Source organism: Fundulus heteroclitus, chromosome 7, assembly GCF_011125445.2.
Source record: "Fundulus heteroclitus isolate FHET01 chromosome 7, MU-UCD_Fhet_4.1, whole genome shotgun sequence".
Classification (NCBI taxonomy): domain Eukaryota; kingdom Metazoa; phylum Chordata; class Actinopteri; order Cyprinodontiformes; family Fundulidae; genus Fundulus; species Fundulus heteroclitus.
This window is the reverse complement of record NC_046367.1, coordinates 27,360,652-27,384,519: the sequence shown is the minus strand read 5'-3', so window position 1 is coordinate 27,384,519 and position 23,868 is coordinate 27,360,652. Positions and strand designations below refer to the sequence as shown.

At 38.5% G+C, this 23,868-nt stretch overlaps 1 protein-coding gene across 3 annotated transcripts in view; it reads right to left on the bottom strand.

The window, feature by feature from the left end:
- Positions 1-22,520, bottom strand: part of stk39 (serine threonine kinase 39) — a 39,605-nt gene extending 17,085 nt beyond the window's left edge. The window contains exons 1-14 of one of the 3 annotated variants that reach the window (XM_036139384.1): positions 21,944-22,519; positions 16,972-17,084; positions 16,671-16,779; positions 14,816-14,957; positions 14,392-14,447; positions 13,253-13,362; positions 12,333-12,434; positions 11,794-11,927; positions 11,447-11,495; positions 8,898-8,963; positions 3,619-3,741; positions 2,973-3,002; positions 2,561-2,617; positions 1,832-1,896 (exon numbers count right to left, since the gene is read on the bottom strand). In XM_036139384.1, the coding sequence (XP_035995277.1) occupies positions 1,832-1,896; positions 2,561-2,617; positions 2,973-3,002; positions 3,619-3,741; positions 8,898-8,963; positions 11,447-11,495; positions 11,794-11,927; positions 12,333-12,434; positions 13,253-13,362; positions 14,392-14,447; positions 14,816-14,957; positions 16,671-16,779; positions 16,972-17,084; positions 21,944-22,043 (1,256 nt within the window). In that variant the 5' untranslated portion in view covers positions 22,044-22,519. Of the gene's footprint in view, positions 1-1,831; positions 1,897-2,560; positions 2,618-2,972; positions 3,003-3,609; positions 3,742-8,897; positions 8,964-11,446; positions 11,496-11,793; positions 11,928-12,332; positions 12,435-13,252; positions 13,363-14,391; positions 14,448-14,815; positions 14,958-16,670; positions 16,780-16,971; positions 17,085-21,943 lie in introns of all 3 variants that reach the window. The other 2 variants (XM_036139383.1, XM_036139385.1) reach the window with 2 other exon arrangements.
- Positions 22,521-23,868: the final 1,348 nt, after the last annotated feature.

Here is a 23,868-nt window from a genome sequence, read left to right as displayed (position 1 = left end):
CCATTTTAAATTGAGCCACTAAATTTTGTCATTGGATAACAGCAGAGGGCCTAGAATGAGATTTCTGGCTGAATAACAAACCTTGACTTCATCATGTGGCTGTATCTCTGAACAATGAAGTCTTAGAAAGAGAATTGTGGTGTGGAAGGAACGAAGCAGACTGAAGAGCACAGCCAGCAAAACACAGCAGGTAAAACAAAGTGATTTGAATTGATTCTTTCGATTTCAAGCAGAGATCAACACCTTTAGTAGTAGCCTTCTCATTCCAGCTAAAAGAAAGAACATCATGACAATAAAAATATATATTCATACATTTAAACCTTGTCACTAGCACCAACTTCAATGCATTTTATTATGGATTTCAAGTGATAGACCAATACAAAGTTGCACATTACTGTGAAGTTGAAGAACATTATACATGTTTTTACATTATTTATTTACAAATAATGATCTAAAAAAAGTGCCCCACGCATTTCCACTGAGCTCCATTTGCTCTGACAAATGCCTATTAATGGTCTCCTTAATAGGGTACCAAGTTCTATAGTATACTATAGTACGTTAATGTTTGAAGAGTTTTAATCTCCTTTTTGTGTTTTTCTTTTTTTGTTGTGCAGCACTTGTGCTGTTTTTTAAAGTGCTATATGAATCAATATGGTATGGTGTGGTATATGTGTGTAATTTATTATTAGTATAAATCTAATGTGCTGTGAAAGCCTTAGGGGTTTGTTAAAGAACATTAGTGATCATAGTGCATCATGAGGACCTAAGAAGACAGTATAAAGGTTAGGGATAAGAAGCTTAAAGCAGGGTTAATTTATAATTTTTATTTTTTTTTCACAGAGCCTGTGATGTTAGCAGTGTTGAATTAATTATCTGACGATAGACATAAATGTGGCAACAACAAACCTACCAAGACTGACAGGCTGGACAAGGGGAGCTTTTATCAGAGAAACTGACAAAAGGCCAGTGGTAACATGGGAGGAGCTGCACAGATTCACAGCTCAGGTGGCAAAATCTGTTGACGGGACACCTATAAGAAGTAAATACCTCATATCTGGCCTTCATGAAGAAGTTGCAAGAAGTAAGCCATTGTTAAATAAAACCATAAGCAGTCTTGTTTAAAGCTGGCCACAAGCCGTGTAGGGCACACAGCAAACGTGGAAGAAAATGATCTGGTCACATCAGACCAAGACTGAATGTTTTACATATATGCAAAATACTCGTGCAGCACATCACCCTGAACACACCAAACCATGTTAAAGCATGGTGATGGCAGCATTCTGATGTGGTTAACTTTGCTTCAGCAAGAACAGGTAAGCTGGTCAGAGTTGATGTGAAGATGTGGCTAGAGCTGAATACAGAAGTATACAGGAAGAAAACCTGGAAGAGGTTGCAGGGGACTTGAGATTGGGGAGGAGGCTCACCTTTTAACAGGACCACAAGCCTAAACATACAGTGGAAACTACCATGGAGTGGTTTAGATTGGTGTGCAAAGTTGGTAGATAAATACCTCAAAAGACTTGCATTTCTTAGTGCAGTGAGAACTGGCTCTTCAAAGTATTGACTCCTGCGTTGAAGACAAATGCATGCCACACTTTTCAGATTTTTAAAGATAAAATGCTTTTGAAAGCAATTCATTAATATCCTTCAACTTCACAATTCTACACCACTTTTGGTAAGTTTATTCCTTAAAACCCCAATAAAATATATTAAAGCTTGCAGTGTACAATTACTTACACTAAAAAAGCTTACGTGGGTGTGAAAACTTTTGCAAGATACTGAATGTTTTGTTTGGCACGTAACTAACATAGGAAACTATGTTCAGTCTTACCGTAGTCGCAGTACCATGTTCATAGCTCCTTGAATGAAGGCTGCTGTATTCTCGTATGGTTCCACCTGCATCAAAAATACCTGAGAATGAATCGGTTTACACTATTCCATGCAGTTTTAAGGTCTGGTAGACAAAAATGTATGCCCTGCAATGAAAAAATAAGCATGCAATAAGAATAAATCAGATGTGTGTGCAGATCCGAATCTTTAATGCACTAAACAATTGAATCTGTTTATTTAATCTGCAGGTAAGTTGTGAGGGGAAAAGGAAAGGAGCAATACATAAAGGAGCAACATATTATTGTCTGTGCTGTTATGACAATACTATATTAACTGTGGTATTTTATACGAGAAAGAAGTTGCTATTTTGAATTTAAAAAATAGCTGCTCAGTTAATTTCTAAGTGGGTCATAAGACTACCCCTAAAACTGCTCTGGCTCACTTTCACAATGACAACAGCCTTTCGAAAATGAGTTACAATGGCGGTAAGTCTTCAGATGAGATACACCTAGGCCACTGAGCTGGCACTGTCAGGCAGACAGCCATTTACTGTGAGTTATTACTGCTGAGAGCATCCATCCTGGAGACAGATACTTTCACATTTACACACATACGTACACACACATAGACAGACAGCTGCACGTGTACATTTTGCACACACAGACAATCATTGCAGCATCAAGGTCATTGAATCATGACAAATTAGTGCTGCTTCTGCTGAATCCCTCACCTGGGGATGCTGAACAGACAAGCCTTCTATAGGGATATTGTTGGCATCTTCCTCATTCTAGGAGGAAGAAAATGAGAGGCAGAACTGTGAAAATGATGGTGAATTTTGAAATCATTTTAGTAGAAAAACAGAGAAGAGTGGACGTGAAAAAGGAATTGGCTGAGTGTTAGATTACAAAAAATACCAAAATGTGCTATGAATTTGTGTGAAATAGAACTAAACTTCAGATTTTTCAACAAAAAATAGATGCATTTTAATTGGATTTCTAGTTATCATGCATTGAAACCTGCCATTTCTTTGTTTTTTTATGAATTAAACAAAATGCCTCTTTACCACAAAAAAGGAGATGTAAAGATATCCTAAACTTAAATTTGATTCTTCAAAAAATAAACAGGATGAGAATCTAACTTACGTCTTTGGCCTCAAAATTGACCCTTCGTGACTGGAGGAAAAAAAACATATTCAAATAATCATCCATACTACTACTGATAACAATCACACATCTTGAAAACAGAGCCAAAAACGGCACGCACTTCATTCATTTTTCACATTTTTTTTTACAACTCATTCACGTCTGTCCAAGTCCGCTTCTTCACTCTTAACGGCGAAAAACTGCTCGAACGCAACGCACCAGAGATGAAATAAAAGGAAACTTTGATGATTTTAATCCAGCAGCAATTAACTTTTTAAATCATCGCGGCAGTTGAAAGGTTATTTATTGCATCATACATTACAGCTCTTTATCATGTCATCTTTATCAAAGGGCTCTTTGATCGATGGACCCACCGCTTCCCCCTGCCTCCAACCCTTACAGCGTTCCTTCAGCTCGTTACAGCGAACTCTACACAGACTCCCTCGGCCGTCTGCTGGCTACAAAACTAACTGATCAAGGAGGGGAGGGATGAGCAGTGTCAAAGACGGAAGGGGGAGATCTCATGCTGGTTTATGAGTCACATTAAACACCTTAGTAACTCTGCTTATTTCGAAACAACGGTGTTATACAGTAAATATGTCTTATTTATGAAAGAATACAATGTTGCTGGTAATACCTCACTTACCCTGCCCTGATTCACCGCGGCTTTGCCCTCCTCGCTGCCCTCGTCCAGCTCGTCGTCGCTCCACTCCCAGTCTCCGTCCACGGTCTTGTGCAGGTGGCCGCTGGAGCCTGGGACTCTCCTGACCTTCACCAGCGGGATAACAAACATTAATGTTACGCGTGTCTTTTTCTTCCCGCGCACATACATGTGCGTGTGATTTAGCGTCTGCTAAAAGTATTCCCGCCTCGTGAACTTCACCCCAGTTTGACAGATGACAATCACAAACTTGTACATCTGGAGGATTTTATGCGCTCGACTAAATCAAAGTACTGTATAATTATAAAGAAGGAGAGTGATACCTGATTTTCAAATAAATAAAACCAATTTCAGGATCTACAGCTGCGGGGCCCTGGGATATAGCTCTACCAGCTTTGCTCACCGATAGACTGAATATTTGTGCCAATTCTTCTTTCCCAAACAGCTCAAGTTTGGGCGAAATGAACCTCAACCTGACTTTTGAATAGACCGGTCTAAAAAATTCATATGTTTTGATCGAAACCCTCATAGTAGCTCGGGCTGTACGTTTGAAGTTGTTTTCCTGTTGGCGCCTCCAAACACTTTCAAGTCTTCTGCAGGACTGTCCTGTGTTTAGATCCAACCATCTTTCCATCAACTCCCCGTCCCTGCTGAAGCAAAGCCTGTGCTTCCATGATTTGCTGTAGGTGATGCACAATTTAAGGTTTCAACCACACTTAAGCATGTTGCATGTCGGCATAAAAGTTTAATTTGGGTCTCATGTGACCAGAACTCCTTCTTGTGCCAAACTGGAAAGGGCTCTTTTGGTAAATTTATTGTGTAAATATCCTTTTCTGCCACTCGTTTATAAACGTGGAGTGCGCAACTGATAGTCGTCCTATCAACAGAGCTGCGGGTCTCTGCATCTCCCCAGAATTATCCGTGGCTGCTACTCTGATTTATGCTCACTAATCCAGCCTGTCAGTTTAGGTGAATGTTTTGGTAGGTTTGCCATACTCTTTCCATTTTTTGGATGGATTGAATAGAGCTCTGTTAAACGTTTAAAGCTTGAAATATTGTTTCATAACTTAATGCCGTTTTAAATTCTAAACCATATCTCTGACCAGTCTGTTGTGTTTCTTGGTCTTCAGTATTCTGCTTGTTCTGGCCTTCATTGAACAGCTGGATTGATAATGAGATTAAATTATACACAGGTGGACTGTTTTACCTCATGCGATAAATTCTGGGGGCTTTTGAATTTCATTTAGGGGTAACACCAAAACTGTTTGGATTTGAAAACCACACACATAGTTACTTGGAACTGTTTCAGTTTATGTTTATGCCACCACCTTTACGGGGGCTCATTTAAGTAAAATATGCTGTATTTTAAAAGGGACTATACTGGCTAAATAGAGGCTTATCATTATTGATGTATGACAATAAATCCAATCAGAATGCATTGCAGTCTGTGATTGTAATGTGGCAAAATGGACATGGGGCACAAAACAGTTTTGCAATCACTCTAATTGCAAAGCCTTTGAATCAAAATTATACAGAGCTTGCAAATATTTTCTTTAGATAAAAACCCCAGTTCCCAAAAATGGGGCACTGTGTAAACCTGAGATGAGCCGAGCTGCAGTGTTACAGAGGAGACGGCACACAGAGCTGCGAGCTACCAGCACCATAAATTCCCTCAGCTTTAGACGAGGTCAGAGTTAAGGCAGCTCTACCCTTCCTGCTGGTGTCAGGTTTACTTTCTAAATCTGACTGAGAACAAAGGCTCCCCCAGTTCTGCCCTGGGTCCTTGAGCAAAACAGATAGATCGATTCACTGAGAAGCCAAACAGGCTCACCCAGCAGAAAGATTTTGATGTTTTTAGAGGCTACAACTGCTGTATGTTCTGGATTAATAGCTCTTCTTTCTAAAAATCAACTCTCAGAAAACCTCATTGCAGAGATCAATAGGTTTTCGGCTATCATGTTTCCACCAGACCATAAAATTAAACTCAATATAAATCTGTTTTCTGTTTCTACTGCTTTTTTATCATCTACCAAATCGATCATTAAAAAATCCATGTTGGTCGCAATGTTCAACTTACAACAGATCATTCAGGTTATTATTTTGAAAGGTTTATTGTGTGTTAGAGCGCCATCTGCTGGTTATGATGGTTATTCAACCTAAAGCCACCGACCTTAATCTTGGTTTTATTAGAATTAAGATTAAATATACAACAATTGCTTGCTTTGTTCTACCAAAATTATCCAATATTTGCCACACAAAAAACGCTATAAAGTAGTTTTTTTCAGGTTTTAATTCCACCCATTAGATAACATCAGTGATTGCTTTCCTGGTGACAGAATCTGCCATCTCCTTCTCATTCTTTAGTAAAATGAGATGCAAGGTGTTGTAGGTGCACAGCTCCAGGCGCTTTCTTTTAAACCCTATCAGTGTTTGTTTTCTAGATGCCACCAAGAGTACCACACAGAGCAGAAAACAACAGAAAACCAAGTAACAGGGTGAAAAGGGGCAGTGGGAAAAACGCTGCAGGTCAAGGAGGTCAAGAGATTTAAGGAGGCTGTACAAAGCGAGCAGCAGACGGGGAGGTTTGGGAGCGGCTAAGGTCATAATATCCCGAGGTGGTCGTGCTTCTGCAGTACTGCTTGTCTCTGCAGGCTTCAGGCAATGTTGCTGAGTTTCTAAAGTAGATGACTCTGTAAGTCAAATGCGCACAAAATAGCAACGACATCAGCTCTGCTGCAGATCTTCTACAACCAAAGTCATGAACTGAGTCAGACCTTGCTTTGACTGTATGAATTCTGCTTTACAGCAGTGAGCAAAAGTTTCAAATCCCTTTTAATTTCCTCTAACCTTGCCTCCAACAACCCATTATTGTAATCATTCAACATGGTCGTTATTAATAATTTTTCAGACTTCCTGAAGGACTTTCATTGTTTTTCTTAAGACTTTGGCTGCTTTTATCTGATTTATTTTCCAGTCCTTTTAACTTATTATTATTTCCATTATCAGTATGTACTTAGAAAATTATAATGACTCAAAACAAAAGAAGAAGTGCCAGGTCTAAAAAGATGTGCACACAGCTGATTAACAGTATCTTAAAGTTGCGTTTTTAAGAAACACTTCACAGAAAACTTGACAGTACACGAGGGATACATGATGCTTCAGGTTATTAGTCCACTGCAGAGGTCCTCGACCTTGTTTTTGCAGAACTGGATTGCATTCAGTGGAAGTATTGCAATTGTCTCAATCAGGTTTTCTGGAACAGGGAACACATCTAAAGCATGCAGGAACGGGGGCCCTGAAAGCCAGTTTTGGGAACCCTGATCTACTGTAGCTTTGATACATTTAACAGACTCAGCTTAAGAAAAGGGAACCAATCCAGTCTTTGAAAAAGAAAGTGCCTATAGAGCAAATTTAAAATCTATTTTTGCTATGTTGTCTTTCATTTGTAGACGCACCACTGGTTTACTGCATGAGTGTAGAATAGTTTAATGGTTGTATCATTCATAGACCAGAGTTAAGTAACTTGTAAAACAAACAAACTACACTGAATGTTAAAAATTTATGAAAGCAAAGCAGCCAAACTCCAAAGGAAAACTTTAAACATGTGAAACCTTTAATAAGCCTGAAGGACTATTAAGAGGATTTAAAAAGAAAATCTTGCGCTTAGGAACCAGATTAGCAAGCACTGAAGGAGTACCTAAAAGAATATCTTAGATTTGTATTTTACCTGCAGTAGATTGCTTATGTTTTTTTTAATTATTATTAAAGGAAATCCAGATTATTAGGTCCCATAGGGTGAAACAGAAAGCTAATCCTAGTGGGGGCAAGACCAAAGAAGACTTTAACCATCCTAAAACAACTCCAAAAACCTCATAGATGTTTATGTAAATGCTGTTTTACATGCCTTTTAACCATAGAAATGTTAGATTTGGGTGGTTTACCACAGTTTCTCAGTGGTACACCAATCACTAAAAATACAAGATATAGAGGCAGGAGGTGGCGCCCCACTACCCTGCACTATTATATGTATTAAGGTGAGCTTTGTTTTACAATAATAAACTTTTCTATTAGATAGTTACTCTGAACAGCAATAACTTTCCATGTTTTGTTCTTAGCACATGTCTCAAACAGGAAGATCTCTGGTGTTGTACAAGCTCATACCTTCATTTCCTGTAAAAATAATACTCGGTTTCCTGTTCAACAATCGTTCAATTTAAAGATGAGGATGATTTAAAGGTGTGTAAAATACTGTTAGCATAAATCACTATGACATACTGGCCATTAGCTTCAGGCCCTCAACTAATCGGCATGTATACCAACTAAACGCACTATAAACATTCACTGTAGGTAAGGTTTTTCTTTAATAGAGCTATCCATTTAGGACCTTTGCACAGAGTTATAGATGTAAAGTAACTTGCTGAAATTAGATTTCTGTTTTCCCAATTATCCATTCTGGGACATAATGTCCTTGTCCAAAAGTACGTCCAAAGGTTTAGCAAAGCAGTCTTTTTTTTTTTTTGTTACGTCATGATAATCTGCAAAACCTAAGCTTGTTTTATTTCTGATTTCACAAAATTGCATAAGAGTAAATGAGTAACGCATGGTGTCTGTGCTTGTTATAGAGGTCCTGAATATCACAGGAGCCTGTACCCTTTCCCTCTGTTATTGTTACTGAAACCCGGTCTGTAGCTCACATATAAACCATCAACAACATCATGCCATGCTACCCGTTTGTGCGTAATTATAACGTCATTAATGCTCCTGCTGCCTACTATGCCCTCTATTTAGTCTGAACGACGGCAGTGAATTTCCACCCCTCCACTCAGCTGCCTTGTCCTCCAATCCTGCCTCAGTCCTGGGCATCCAGGGGGGTTATTACGTAAAGCCAACATCAGCTGTGCCTGTAAAAACCGCACTTCCTCCCTGTTCCCCATAACAGTTTTGGTCCCTAATGTTAACAATCCATTTTTTTCAAGTTTGTCCTGACATAGGCAGGAAGCTGCTCTTAAAGTCACCCTAACACACGGTTCAGTGGATCTGCACAGCGTGATTCTTGTGACTCTGGCCCGCATTTTACATCATTTACACATCAGGGCAAAATGTGTTGGAGTTGCTGAAAGAAGACAGGGTGCATACGTTGTGTTGACTGTAAAGTCAGCATCCTGGATTGAAAGTGGTCCATCCATCTGCATGTTTTCTTGATGTTTAACCAATAACTATGTCATTTAAAGATGGCAAAAGAAAAAAAAATCACATAAACATACCTTCTTTGCTCGTTGAGAAATCTTTGGTGCACGACTCAAAAGCTTTTCAACAAGATATTCTTTGTTCTGCAAGAAAAACGAACAAATCATAATCAAATGGGGCATGAAAATCACAAGTGGCTTGTTATTCAAACAGACGAGTTCAGATGTTAAGCACTGTGGAGGAGGTTTAAAACTTCACATGACAAGTAAAAATCACCTGAAAGTTGAAGAGTGAGACCTGTAGATAAGTTCTAAAACCTTAATTTAAACAAAATTGCAGAGGAAAATATTCGCCATTGACTTTAAACAGTCCATCAGCAAGTTCTGGGGAAAAGAAAGCCGCAGCTGAGATCCACACCCTCTAGCTGTGAGACAACTAATCACAGCTCAATCATGCTGCCAGCTCTGCAAATTATCTACAATTCTGATATTCATCAGTTTCTGTGGAACAAAGCTGGCCTCACCACTCTTCAGAGATGAGATGTGGCTTAAAGCTACAAGAAAAACTCACCCACACCCACAAGATTTCCCTTGTTAAAAGCAGGCCTTACAGCGATGTGCTTTAAATCCTGTTGTTTTATTACTATTTCATTGTTTTGCACAAGTTTAACTTGCATGTATATCTTTCTATATCGTAAAGATGGTTGGTTAAAAAGGGAAGATAGAATTAAAAATATATATATATGAATCGCAATAAATTAAGAGTATGTTTCCAAAGTTTATTCACTTCATTAGTTAAAGTCAAGAATTTGAAACTCACATATTAAACATATTTATTACACAGAATGATAAATTTCAACCATTTATTACTGTTAATTATCTAAGATAATTAGAATATTACATAAGATCACTGAACATAATGATGTTTAAAGCAGGTGTTACGTTATTGCTTACACAATTGAGGGGAAAACAGCCTACTTGACTTTTGCCCACCTGCCTAGTTAATTGCTAAAGCAGTTGGCTTTCCACAGAGCACTCTATTCCAGAATATAAATAGAAAGTTTAAAAATATATGAACATAGTGGAAGGAAACTGTAATGCAAAAATTTGAAACAGCAACATGGTTAACTGCAGGGTTTTAAGGGCATTTTGAATTAAAGAGTTAATAAAATGGAAATTTACTGACAGATAGAGTCACAGCTTCAAAAGCCATCACTAACAGAGGCATCCAGGACACTGACAACAACCACTGCATTCCTGATTCAGAAAGAAAGTTAGTGGTATCTTAATTGGGGTTAGGAGAAAAAGTTCATTTTAAATTTTGCTTGGAAATCAAGTTCCTAGATTCTGGAGGAAGAGTAGCGGGGTGCATAATACAAGTTGAATAAGATACAGAGAAGTTTCCACAGCCAGTGAGGACTTTGGGAACCATTTTAGATCATTATATTAGTCCACTGTGTTTTATCAAGTCCAAATTCAGTGCAAATTTTCAACCAGGAAATCATAAAAGACGTCATCCTACCCTCTTCTGACAAGCTTTATGGAAAGGTAGATTTAATTTTCCAGCAGGACTTGGTAGCTCCACACACTGCCAAAAGCACCAAGACCCACTTTAATGACAGTTGGTACCACTGTGCTTGACTAACCAGAACCTAAACCCCACAGATAACCTGAGGCGGATCATCAAGAGGAAGATGACAGACACAAGACCTGACAATGCAAATGAGCTGAAGACTGGCAATAAATAAACCTCAGCATTTACATAAAATGCTGAGGTGTTCAGGGCTTCCTGAACACCTCAGCCGGGCCACAAGCTGATCGTTTCCTGCCGTGGCGCATCAGTGCAGTAATTCACGTGGAAGATAGCGAGACCAAGTATTAACTTTACACACTTTAGTCTATATAGACGTCATTTTTCTACCACATTTTTTCCTTTACGTTCCAATAATCTGCTTGGTTACACTTCGAAGAGCAAGCAATAACATTTTGTGTCTTAACCTTCTTGTTGACAGTGTCCATGAATGTCTGCTGCACAAATGTAAGCTTGGCACTCTTCCCAATGATTGTGTAGGCCACAACATGGCCAGAACCTAGCATTTATATGTTGGACATTTTTCTGAGCAACTGATTTTATTGGCTTTCATTACCTGTATGTCGTAATCATCAAAAAGGCTAAAAAATAATAGCTGTGTGGAATCAATCTATATAACATGGGTTTCAGTTTATGAGTTGAATTACAGAAATAAATGGCCTTTTTCGATAATATTCTGTCTTACTGAGCTGCATCTACGTTATCGTCCTTTTTTTTTTTTTTTTTCTTTCTAAATCAAAGATGCCACAAGATTCGCCCAGGAGAGAGATGAATCCACAATAATCTAAACACTTTCTGTTTTTTCCATGAAAAAACAGCTACACCTCAATATGCGAGTTTCTTATAACTGATAAATTCTGTGCATATTTCAATAGCGTGTGTTGTGTGAAAGTATGTGGGACCACCAGAAACCAATAAGAAGCCTCCAGAGCACAAGGCTGAGTCACTGTAAGAGTTGGCTGGAAGCCACCAGCAAAATATTAACAACAAAACCAAACAAAGACGGCGCGCCAAATATTTGAGATGAAACAAATACCTTAGCCTTTTGGATGAATTTACACTTCAAAAGCTCGGCTGCTGTGGGCCTAAAGAGAAAACAAAGAGAAAATACCTTAGGAAAAAAAAAAAAAAACGAAAAGGAGGAGCATGTGCAGGGAAAATGCTCCTAGATAAGGGAAGCAAATGCCACAGTATCCAGCAAACACGTCAAGCAAAAACCTGAGAAACTGATTTTTCTACTACGTGGGAGAAATGTATTATCATACATGGCCAAAACTGGAGCACTCTCTGAAAGTTAAACAGGATCAAGTGCTTCGTATTAGGTACAAAGTGCTTCAGCTTTAATCTTTGACAGATCTGACCATTATACGTTGCGGTCCCAACCTTTTAGCAGGGTCCTTCTGAAGGCACGTTGTTATAAGCTTTCGAAATGATTTTCCGTATTTTTTGAGCATTTCCTTGTCCTCAACGCCCGTCTCCAGGGTGGGCGGATCGTTCTGCAGAGTAAGCATTAAAACCTGAAAGCACAAAGAAAAAGGGTCAAACACCACCCACACGGCCGAACAGCACCAGAAAAACAACGAGGATGAGGGAAAGAAAAGGAGTTATGTGAAAAACAGAGCAAGCATCCTTGAGATATATGACGTCTCTTGTGTTTGGATTTCAATGAGCAATCGCAAATGAGCTTTCTTAGTCAGCTTTTTTATTCACTGGTGTTATAAACTGCAATTGACAGCATTGTAATATAACTATTGATGTATGCCATATATGGTTGGATGCTACTGGACTGATTTGACTATATATTTTCATATTTTTGGATATAAATCAGATCTGTGGGTCTTGTAAAGTTCTTTGTGTTGACTTTTCTAGTAAATCCACTCCATACAAATAAATGAATTTAACGTTTGATCCATAACACTTACCTTCATTGGAGGGTAGCGATGATAGGGTGCAGAGCCTGTTGCTAACTCTATTGCTGTAATCCCAAAACTCCACATATCTGCTTTGAAATCATAGCCTCGAACCTGCAAACATTGAGTTATAATAAACAGTAAAACCTATGCAAGGCACTTAAAATTCAGGGAATTTCTGTTAATGCAAAAATGTTTAGTGATCAGTATGATCAACGCAGAACACAGAAAAGCAATAGGGGCTTAGAGGACCCTCTATAATTATTGGCATCCCTGGTGAAGATATGTAAAAAAGCTTGTAAATTAATGATGTTGTGTATTCTTAAACTTCAAAAGTTCAACAAAAGTTTAGCTTTAATTTGACTACATTTATTTAATAGGAGAGAAATCTCATGTTCAGAAAAACTTGTTTTCACTAAAAATCCCAAGTGACATGTTTATTCACGTCAGTCTAATATTTTTTATTAAATAAAGGTAAGTCAAACATTTCTTTGAACATTTATTTTTTTTATGCTGATCAGACTCTTTACCTGTTACTTATTTTTTTGGTTTATTTACATTGTTCTTTGATAATTATATAATTTAAGTATTTTGATAATACCTACGAATTAGCTTGCTAATATACTGTATGTATCTAAAGTATGAATTATTTTGTATGTCTGACTTCCTTTTATAGCACAAAAAAGTTGATCAAAGTCTCTGTGAACTTTTCATCTGTGATCCATGATTTCCTGTTTTGCCCTGTTGCATTTAGAAAACAGAACACAACCCTAACATAACATAGGTGCTTGTTCCACATATCAGAATATGGCTACCAAAAAGCAGCTACTTGTATAAACCCACCCAGAACCCTACTTATAAAGTTTATATATATATATATAAATAAAAGAAACATTCGCTATGATCTGAAGTCAGCTTCATCAAAGACTCACCTGTTCCATCACCTCTGGAGCCATCCAACATGGCGTCCCAACAAAAGTCTTTCGAACTTTGTGTCTCGTCATGTCGCCCCCGGCCGCTAAAAATGCGCTTACCCCAAAATCTGTACAAACAAAACAAAATCATAGTGGATACCACCTCAAAAATGTGAGACTTTTTAGGAAAACGTCTTTAATCTTGGTTGCACTTGGAAAGTGTTTGTGGAAATTTTAGCAAGTAGAAGAATCTTTAAGCGCTCCTAAATATTCTCAATAACATATTGATCTTTGTGTTTCTATAAACATCTCCAAGAAAAATTTACTTTAGAAAGATAAAGTTAATTCTCTGTCAGGTTTGATTAAAACAAATTCCAATATTTTGTAGTTTTGTTGCGCTCTGTGGGTCGAGTTTCCAGACTGCCGTGACAAGACTCCCTCTGCTTCTGTTATATTATTACTATTTGCTCATTAATTCCAGCCGAGCAACTCGGTAAAATCAATCCCACAGGCCTTCATGTTATCAAAATACAATGCTGAAAATATCTGCTTTTGAATTCAGGTTCATAGCGCAGGCTTACTTCACGCATGTAGTGGAATATTACCCAAACCAAGAACATCCTGTTTTAAAGCAATGCTGAAAAACCTGCCCTCGCATTTTCCACGTCCAGGATGAATGACTGCAAATCCACTGCAGCTGGGTGTAAAAATTTCCATTGAAATTTCCAAACTCATTCTAAATGTTGCAACAGATTACTGATAGTAGTGCTGGTAGTAGTAGTAGTATAATTATTGTACGATATGTCCCTTGTTAAAAACAATAAAACACTAATTATTGAATTATTTTCATACCAGGGCAACAAGAAAACATTCAAACGTTTTAAAGCGACTCGGATTGCTCTGTTTAAAAAGGCAAACACCTGACGAAAATAAAAACAAAATCATGAAAACCAAAATTAACCCAATAATACAAAATCTGTCCAGATTTCTTTTCAATATACATCAATTCATTCAACGTTATGCAGATACAAAATTCAAAACTTGCTAGATAAAATGTACACAAATGTATTACACAAGACCCAAAAATGTAAATCAGGACAAACTTTGGCTCTTTAAAACGCTAAACAAGCGGAAGAGTGCGAGAGAATGCAACAAACCTGCAATCTGAACAGACCCATCTTCTCCCAGCAGGATGTTCCCAGCTTTCACATCCCTGAGGTCAGCAGAACAATAATGGAGTAAAACATCAAAGCACGTGGAACCGCATCGATTCCTCTATTCATGTTAACAGATCCCACCGACCCTCACTATCTAGAGCCCTGCCCGAGGGGCTTATGGAGGTTTGTGCCCCCCTCACCCTGACCTTGAAATCCAGGACGTGCACAGAACAACACACAGGACATTTTTTTTTTTCACTTTAGGACAGCTTCATCCCACTTATTTTTCCGCCGTTTTAAGCAGGAATGTTTTAGCTCTCACAAAACAGCTAATTGCGTCACCAACGTATTTTTCTTAACAGCTTTTGTGTAAAAATTATCTTGATCTTAGAAATAAAATTAGACAGGAAGCCTAAAGTGTTACCTGTGAATCTGTCCATTTCTGTGGAGATAGTCCAGACCCTCCAGAACTTCCTTTAATATTGTGGCAATAATTGGCTCATCTAAAAGTCGAAGACTTTTATCTTCTTCTTTGCTCGAATGCTTTAATATATCTAGCATGGAGCCTAAATGACAATAGGCACAAGAAAAAGCAGATGTTTTTTTACAAATAAATTAGACGAAAAATAGAAACGACAGCACAATACATGACAGTAGCACTTGCTGTGATTTCTTTACTGCCGAGCCTGTGAGCCCATGATATCGTAGAAAACACAGATGTCTCATGACAAATCAGAAAGGTTCATGGGTTTATACAGATTCAATATACACCTAGTTATATATTTCTAGCATTTATTCCTGTTAATTATGATGATTATGGCGTCCAGCTGATCAAAAGCCAATATTCACTTTCTCAGAAAACTCTAATATAACACCAGACCAATGATTATTTACTATGGAAATGATTGTGTTGTGACCTACACAATCATTAGGAAGACTGTAGACTTGAAGGTTGGCCAACAGTTATTGAAACCCTCCACAAGGAGGTTGCTGTTCACACAGTAAGGGTAAGCTTGCTAATCTGGAGTTCAGCGGAGAAATAAAAATACTTTCTTTTGGAAATTAGAATATTCCTTATCTACCAAATAAAAAATTTTGGAAATGTGACCCTTGACTTTGGACTTGACAGTGGGACAACACTAGTAGATGACATTGCTCCCCAAATGTTCACTGACTGAGGCCTTTGGACAAATGAGCAACGGTAAGTGTGGTGGTTTTTCGAAACACTGACGGCTGCTTGTGTCCACGTCTTGAGAATCTCCCCAAATTCTTGAATGGCCTTTGCTTTGCGACCCTCTTAAGGCTTTATTATCTCCATTGCTTGTGCACCATTTGATACCGCACTTTTTCCTTCCACTACACTTTCCATGAATGTGTTTGAATACAGCAGAATGTGAACTACCTGTGTGCCTCATCCCCCTGACTGCTGGACAATTGTCAACAGTCTTCCCCATGACTGTGCAGGCTATACCATAGCCGAGCATAACAAACAGAAGATTTCAGGATTAATAACTGGTTTTCATATTAATAATATTAGTAATATTCACATTTTCTTAGAAACTGTTTGTATTTTTATAAATAGAAAGTCATAATCATCAATATTAGGGGGGAAAAACACTAATATAACACATGGTCTATAATGAATCTATGTGAGGTGAAGTTTTTGAATTAATATACTGGAATAAATAACATTTTAAAAAGATATATATTCTGTTTTCTTGCCATGCAAGAAAACTTATTTACCTTTCCCTGAAATGGGAAATTCTTCACTGTTTGTACAAAACAAAATCCAAACCAACTTGAAATATAAAAGGAAATGCAGCTAATGGCAAGTAATATTTAGAGATGCATCAATCAGGCCTTTCCTTGCCAGAACCGATATCTGGTTTTCTTGCCAGTTCTGAACTTTGCTCGTCGTTTTCCCCCCAAGGATTAAAACACATCAAGAGAAAACATGAACAACAGGCTCTTTGATAGGGGTAGCAATTTGGAATCCAACAGAAGATGAATGAAACAAAGTACTGTAAAGTACACGCTGCTAGTTTATGTGCTGATAGACTGAAGACAGCGGAATTTCTGTGTTGTGATGCGAACAGGATCAAAAAGTCCGATTTTCTAGTATTTTACCTGCCGATCACTGATGAAAGCCAATCAAGAAAAAAAATTTCAAATTACATATCACCCATTGATTGATTGATTGATTGATTGATTGATTGATTGATTGACTGATTGATTGATGCATCTCTAGCGTTATTAAATCAGCAATATATTAGGCTCACCTCCACTCAGGAGCTTCATCACCACCCAAAGTTCGTCCTTCACAACAAAGGAAGTGTAGTAGGTGACGATGTTTGGGTGGTTGCACTGACTCATGGATTGAATTTCTTTCTGTAGATGGAGAAAAACAGCACAACACTTCTTGATTCAAACGTTTTAACTCTAAGGATTCAGACTAACGGCAGAAATGTGCGTAAGGCATCGCTACCAGAGTTAATGTAGCAGCAACACATTAGAGCGGTGCAAAAAAAAAACAAAAAAAAACACAAGGCCGAGAAAATAGCCCGTATTTAATGTGCTCACCAACAGCTCATCCATGCTGGTCTGGCATTTTTCCAGGTTGATCCTCTTTATGGCCACGCGCTCCTGTCTGGGGGTACAGAGGGCCGCCTGCACCACAGCTGTGGCCCCGCTGCCTGGAATCACAGCCGCAAATCAGCATCAGCGCAGGGGGACGCGAGCCAAGAGGGACTGGCGTCACGAGCACAGCTGGAGGACTTTACATTTCAACATCACTCCGAGGCATTTGTGTTTAGGTAACAGCTTTCGTGTTACATCTGTGACAACTGGAGCAAATGCAAGCGGCGTGCGTCCCTCGCTCCTCTCTAACGCGATGACATCCAAACGCTGGGACGGACAGCACACTGCCAACTGTTACTGGCAGATAAGGCATGCTTTATGTCATGTGAGATGCGACTGCTGGTTGTGAGAACAATGAGGGGTGGTTTCTCTAACTCCTCGCCAACTCCACAGATTTCCTTACAAACACCATTGCAAAAAGCCCAACCGCAGACCTTTGTGTACTTTCCTTGGATTTTGTGCGACAAACTAACACACGGTACTGTATAATTGAGGATAGTGGCACGTGTTTTTTTTATTTCGTTTCTTGGAGAACTGAAATCTGAACAGCGTAGCAGAAACATGTATTCATCCCCTTTTAATATAACCCCCAATATTAAATCCTGGGAGTGCAACCAGCTGCTTTAAGAAGTCAACTAATAAGTAGCTCAAGTTCACATGCAGAACATAAGTAGGCAAACAGTACTATGTAGACCAAGAAGAACAGCAAACAAGACAAGGAGATTAGTCAGAAAAGCAGCCTTTAGTAATTATGGAGGAGCTGTAAAGATCCCAAATTGACATGGAAGAGTCTCCTAACAGGAAAACTACTTGTTGTTTACTCCACAAATCTGGCTTTAAACGTTGCCACAAGCCATGCAGAGCGCACAGCAAACATGTAAATCAGGGATGTTCCAACTTTTCGGCACATGGGCCGAAACCAAAACAATTATGTTAATTTTTTCACCTGCTTTACAATTTATTTAAAATAAATAAATTTGATTTTTTTTTTGTAGGAAATTGATTTGTAAATCATTATAGATCAAAAATAAAAATAAAAAATGGTTTTGCTCATTGGTTGTATTAAAAGATCGCCATCCAGTTTGCAAATTATTTTGAACAATTGAATTTCACTCTTTAACAATAATAAATGTAACTCTTTTTGGTCTAGCAATCTAAGAACAATATTTGGATCAGTTATTCTTTGAAAACACTTGCTGTAATTAGCCAATTTTAATAGCTGAATTGAAAGATTTTAATGCACCAAAGCCTGCATTTGAGTAATCAAATGTCATTGGATAGATGTTACTATGAAATTAAAGAGAATGTCAAAACGTGTGTTTATTAAAAGATGAATAATTTGTGTTGTATTTGTACATTTTCAATTGTAGGACTTTAGCTTTTCTGTAATAAATTTGCCCTAATTAAAAACCAAAATCTTCCATCTGCATCAACCACCTGTGCTGGTGGACCAAATCTTTCTTGAAATGCAGATGGGGGGGGGCACCCAAAATCAGTACAGGGCCCACAAATGGCCCCCGGGCCGCAATTTGGACATGCCTGATGTAAATGATTGTGCTCTCATCAAATCAGATCAAAATTTAACTTTTTGTCATTTAAGCAAATCCCCATGTGTGGAAGGAAACTAACACTTTCCATCCCAAGACATCTCAAAATCAAAGAGTGTCACACAGGTTTAGCTTGAAATGCAATATCTGTTGACTATTACACTATAAATGTCAGAAATTCAAACTTTTCGTGCCAATAATATCTTCCACCTGTTGCACGGATTCCCCTTACATTAGATTCCTTCACGTGACATCGATAATGGTAGCAAAACACTAAAGGTTACTGGGATAGCTGGAGGCATCATAATGAAAAATGAGAAACAGGGGAGTTTACCTCAGCTGATAAACTTTTCCTGTTTTAGGTCAGTAAGGATTACCAAAATCCTGTTTTTATTTGCTAAATGCCAGAAGAATCAGAGAGAGTTGCTAGAGAATTTTGTTTTGCTTCAATCTCAAAAACGTCTCTATACTAAAGCCCTGCATACGCAACAACGATCCATTGAAAACGGGACATTTGTTCCGTTTCCATTAACACATTTACACGACAACGTTCTTATTACAATCTAATTACACGTCAACAGTAGAAACTTGAAAGTGGTGTAATTCCCACGCCATGCCACTAGTGGTGCTAGGTTTTTTGAAACTCAACGTGTGCATGCGTCCTGCCTAAAAGTCGCCGCAGTTAAAAAGTGTTCAGGATGGTGGAAAATAACATTTTCCTATGGACAGATGATGCGGTTCAACTGCTGCTTAAGGCGACTTTGAATTATAGCCGTGGTTACGTTCAGAAGAGTCAGCAGCCAGAACCGTACTCCGCCGTCCACCATTTTTCTTCTTCTTCTTCTTTGCTTTATAAAATAGTAGGCAGCCTCTGTCATACTGCACATGAGCCAGGGATTCCCTGGAAGAAACGTTTAGTTTTTCCTGTTTACTCGACAACGGAAACCAGGACATTTTCGTACCCATTACAATCTGGAGCCCGTTTTCAAACTGTGCCGTTGTCAGAAAACATTCGTCGTTGTTGTGTAAATGAACAGTCCAACACAACCAAACTGCTCCATTTTAATCAGAAAACAGTGTGTAAACAGGGCCTCAGGGTACTACACCTTTAAACAATTTGGGAAAGCCCAGAAGACGTTGTCATTGCTTCGTAAGCGCCGGATAGGTTCATTTGCGACATTTGAGTTAACTAGATGCTGTGGATGTAATTCAAGGCAGCACCTAAAACACACCGCTTCCTTGTCTTACATGTGAGGCAATCAGCGAAGATATCAAGAAAAGAAACGTGGAACTCCAAATATCTAATTCCAAAAGCCTGAGGGTGCCAGGTTCATCTGTTCAAACAGCTGTATGCTAGTATAAACACCATGGTTTGGTATTCTTAGGCAACATGGTACCTTAAGACTGATTCGCACGGCAGGATTTTACCATAGTCAATTTTAAAAGCCTGAGAGACACCACACATAACGATAAAAAAGGTTTGCTCATACAAACAGATTTGACTTAAGATCACCTCGCTTTCTGATTGGCTTTCCATTACTGATCTGTGTACTTCCTGTTTATTACAGCCAACGTCAACGTGCTATGACGTCACGCTATGCGTATCCTGGTTACTTCGCTACAAATCAGTATGAAAACACGTCTGATGCGCATTTTCTTTTTTGCAATTTTTTAAAGGTTTGCTCAAAATTCACATGAGAATTGGATGGAAACACAGCAAGTGGCCTGAAAAGCCACTCAGAAAAGAAGAAGCCATTATTCCAAAGGCAACACAAAAAAGACAAATGTTGGGGAATGCACTCTGGAACAAAGACCCTATAGTTTTTGAAGACATGAAGATCTGATTAAACTAAAATTGTTCTGCTATAATGACCAAGGTTAGATTTCAAGGAAAAAGGGGGGGAAGTTTGTAAGCCTGAGTTGGCATCTTGAGGAAAGAACATGATGTGGAAATACCGAAACAACGCCTCAAGACACCAACCAAGAAGTTAAAAGTTAGGCACAAGTTGGTCTTCTAAAATAAATGGACGACAACATATTAGTTACAAGAGTGGCTTATGGAAAACAAAGTCAGTGTTTTGCAGAGACCACCACAAAGCTGAAAAGGTGTGTGTGAGCAAGGTGGCGTACAAACAGGACTCAGTTACAGTTCTGTCTGGAGGAATGAGACAAACCTCCAGCAAACTATTGCAAGACAGATACCTAAAATGTCAAATAGTTTGCAACACTATCAGATACTAAGGAAATGTAACTCAACCTCTGATTTTGAAGAAAGTATATATATATATATATATATATATATATATATATATATATATATATATATATATATATATATATATATATATATATATGAGAAATCAATGTTAAAAACATTATTCTGGAATGTAGCAAATAGAAATAAATATTGCAATCCTAACTGACCTAAAACAGGTACATTTCAGTCTGTTTTAATGTCAAACAGTGAGGTGAAAAAAAGGATTTTGTGTATATCTAAATAGCTGGGTGCAACGGCATAGTTATGTTTCAACATGTTTTGGGAATGACATAATAGAGCAGATGACTTGTCACACAAATAATGGTTGATGCAATGAATGGATCAGCAAAGAGGTTTTAACATGTATGTTATGTATTGACATGCAGGGCACACAATGATCCCAACACTTCAGACCTGGAAACAGCTGTTTTATCAGCACAATGACACCTTTTAGCAGTACTTTTAACACTTTTAGTGATTAAAAAAATGCTCCAGCCTTTATCAGCCTCGAATTTCCATAACTAGATTAATTTTGATACATTTGCAGTGTAAAATTGTGTTTTTGTCTCTCTTTTTTAAATGAAGGGCAAGTAAAAGTTTTGTTCATGAAAAGATAACCACTGTTTTGCAACAGTCCCTACAATTAATTTCGAATAACTCTGCCCCGGTAGTTAATTTTCTAAAAGCCCGTCGTGAACATTGAACTCATTTGGGAGCCGGTTTGAGTCGGCTTTATGTTTCTCTGTGCCGGCGCAGGAAGGGCACGGCGACAGTGATTTCTGTAATAACTAATAAACTTGTAGCCCGTCGCTGGAGCGTCGGAGGCTCTGAATCCGCGCCTGCTTGAAAGGGGACGCGTTCAATGTGACATTTACACCCCCATGCAGCAACACTGATTCCGCCTTGTCTGCGCAGATCTGCTGTTGGACCGGTTGTGTCTGTTAACATCCGCATTGCAAAGCACGGAGAGGAGGTTGCTGCATATATTTAAAAAAAAAAAAAAAGAAGAAGAAGAAGAAGAAGCCGGTAGGCCCTTCTCCTTCGCTCACGACAGATAATCCACCACGGGTTGCCTCCCCACAGTAACAACCCCATATCCCCGGGTACTAACCTATGACTCCCTGCAGCTCGTAGGACTCCCTGGTAATTGGCCAGCCGGTTGAGGGCTGCGGCTGTTGGACGGCAGTCGGAGTTTCGCCTTGATCCGCCATGATGATGATGATGGTGGTGATGATGCAGCCTCGGTCACAGACAAGAGAGACAGAGACAGCCAAGTTTGACCTCAGCTCCTCCTCGGTGGAAGTGTCAGCTGGCAGCTGCAGCGCCACTACCACCACCACCACCGACACTGCCCGCCTGCCTCCCTGGCTGTGGCTGGCTGACTGAACGCAACCCGGAAAATAACGGAACACACACAGAGACAGACAGGCACACGCGCGCGCCCACTGGCACAAACCACACAAACACACGCGCGCGCACTGTCAGCTCCCAACACGAGGTGCCACTACAGAGGAAGACGAAATCACTACGAATCTTTTTTTTTTATTCTCTCTCTCTTTTTTTGACAAATCAAGATGTGACGAATGAGATCTTATAATCAATGTTTGTTGTTAGAGAATATGTTAAAACAACATTTCCGTAATTTCCTTTTACGATTATCACATAAAATGTCTTGGCAGCTTTCGGTGTTAGTGACACTGACGCGTATGTGTGACGAGTTAATGTGGTCACGGTGAATAGAGATGCGTCCGGAGCGACTGATCCGGCTCACTGTACCGGTTCATTTAGCTGACTGAACGAAGAGAACGGGCACCCGTCTGAGAGCCTTGTTGCATTTTATTAATAAAGTTGTTTTCCCTTTAATAATGCCTGTGTATTGTATGGAGGTTTTTAGTCATCTGAGAGACATAAATATCACATCCAAAGTCATAATTATGGGTTAAAGAGTCATAACTGACATTCAAATAGCTGAACATATGAGGTCCTGTTCTGATTTTCAAATTGATAGTTATGAGATTAAAAAGTCATAATTTTGATTTTAACATAATTGTAACATTGAAAGTTGATTCAAGCTATTTAAATGTATAAGAATTAAAATTATAATTTTGGACTTTCAAACCCATTCACAGTAACCACAACCTAAAAAGTTAATTATGTGGATTTAGAGATTTTTACTTTAGATCAGAAACCCCCAAGGATTTACCTAGTTTTATTTCTTATTATGAATAGAAACAAGTGCTGTGATTTTATGCTTCATGTAAGTTTGTTAATGTGTGAAAGAAGTATTATTAAGGATTTGCTTTCCTTATTCCTTTGCTAATGTAATGTTTTTCTTTTCCTCTGTAATATTTCCCTTCGTAATGTTTTTCTCTTCTTGTACAGCACATTGAGTCATCTTGTTACTGAAAAGTGCTATATAAATAAACTTGCCTTACCTTACTTTTAAATTCATAAAACATGAGATACAAAATTATTATCACAATATTGACTTTTAAACACACGTTTTATCTTTTTTGAAGTGTTATTTATGTGTTCGGAAATCATAATCATGACACTCAAAGTTACAAATTCATACCTTTATGGCCATAACTGTGAGATTGAATGTCATTATGACAAGAGTTTTGATTATTGATTCAAGGCCTTGTCAAGGGAATGTCCAAAGTTTCAGGTGCTGCAGTTGTGCAAGCATTGCTTTTAGCAGCTGTAAAAAAAAAAAATGTAAGAGGACAAAGTGGTGCCTTTTTCCCTTCATTTTAAAGGTCGCTTCTCTTTTAAATGTCTCACATTTCCTGGCAAAATGTGGTTTAGGGAATAGCTCAGTCTGTCTAATACTGCGACAAATCCACAAAATACAGTAAGAGGCTGTTGCTTGAATTAACTTTCTTGAATTGTTTTAAACTACATGCATGACAGGTGACAGACAATATATCCATTTTTTCCTCCACTGGTAAACAAGTAAGTGTCACATAAAGTGCATTGAAAATAGTATTTAAAGACCTAGAACTTTTCCAGAATTTTGTCACATGCCAGCCATAA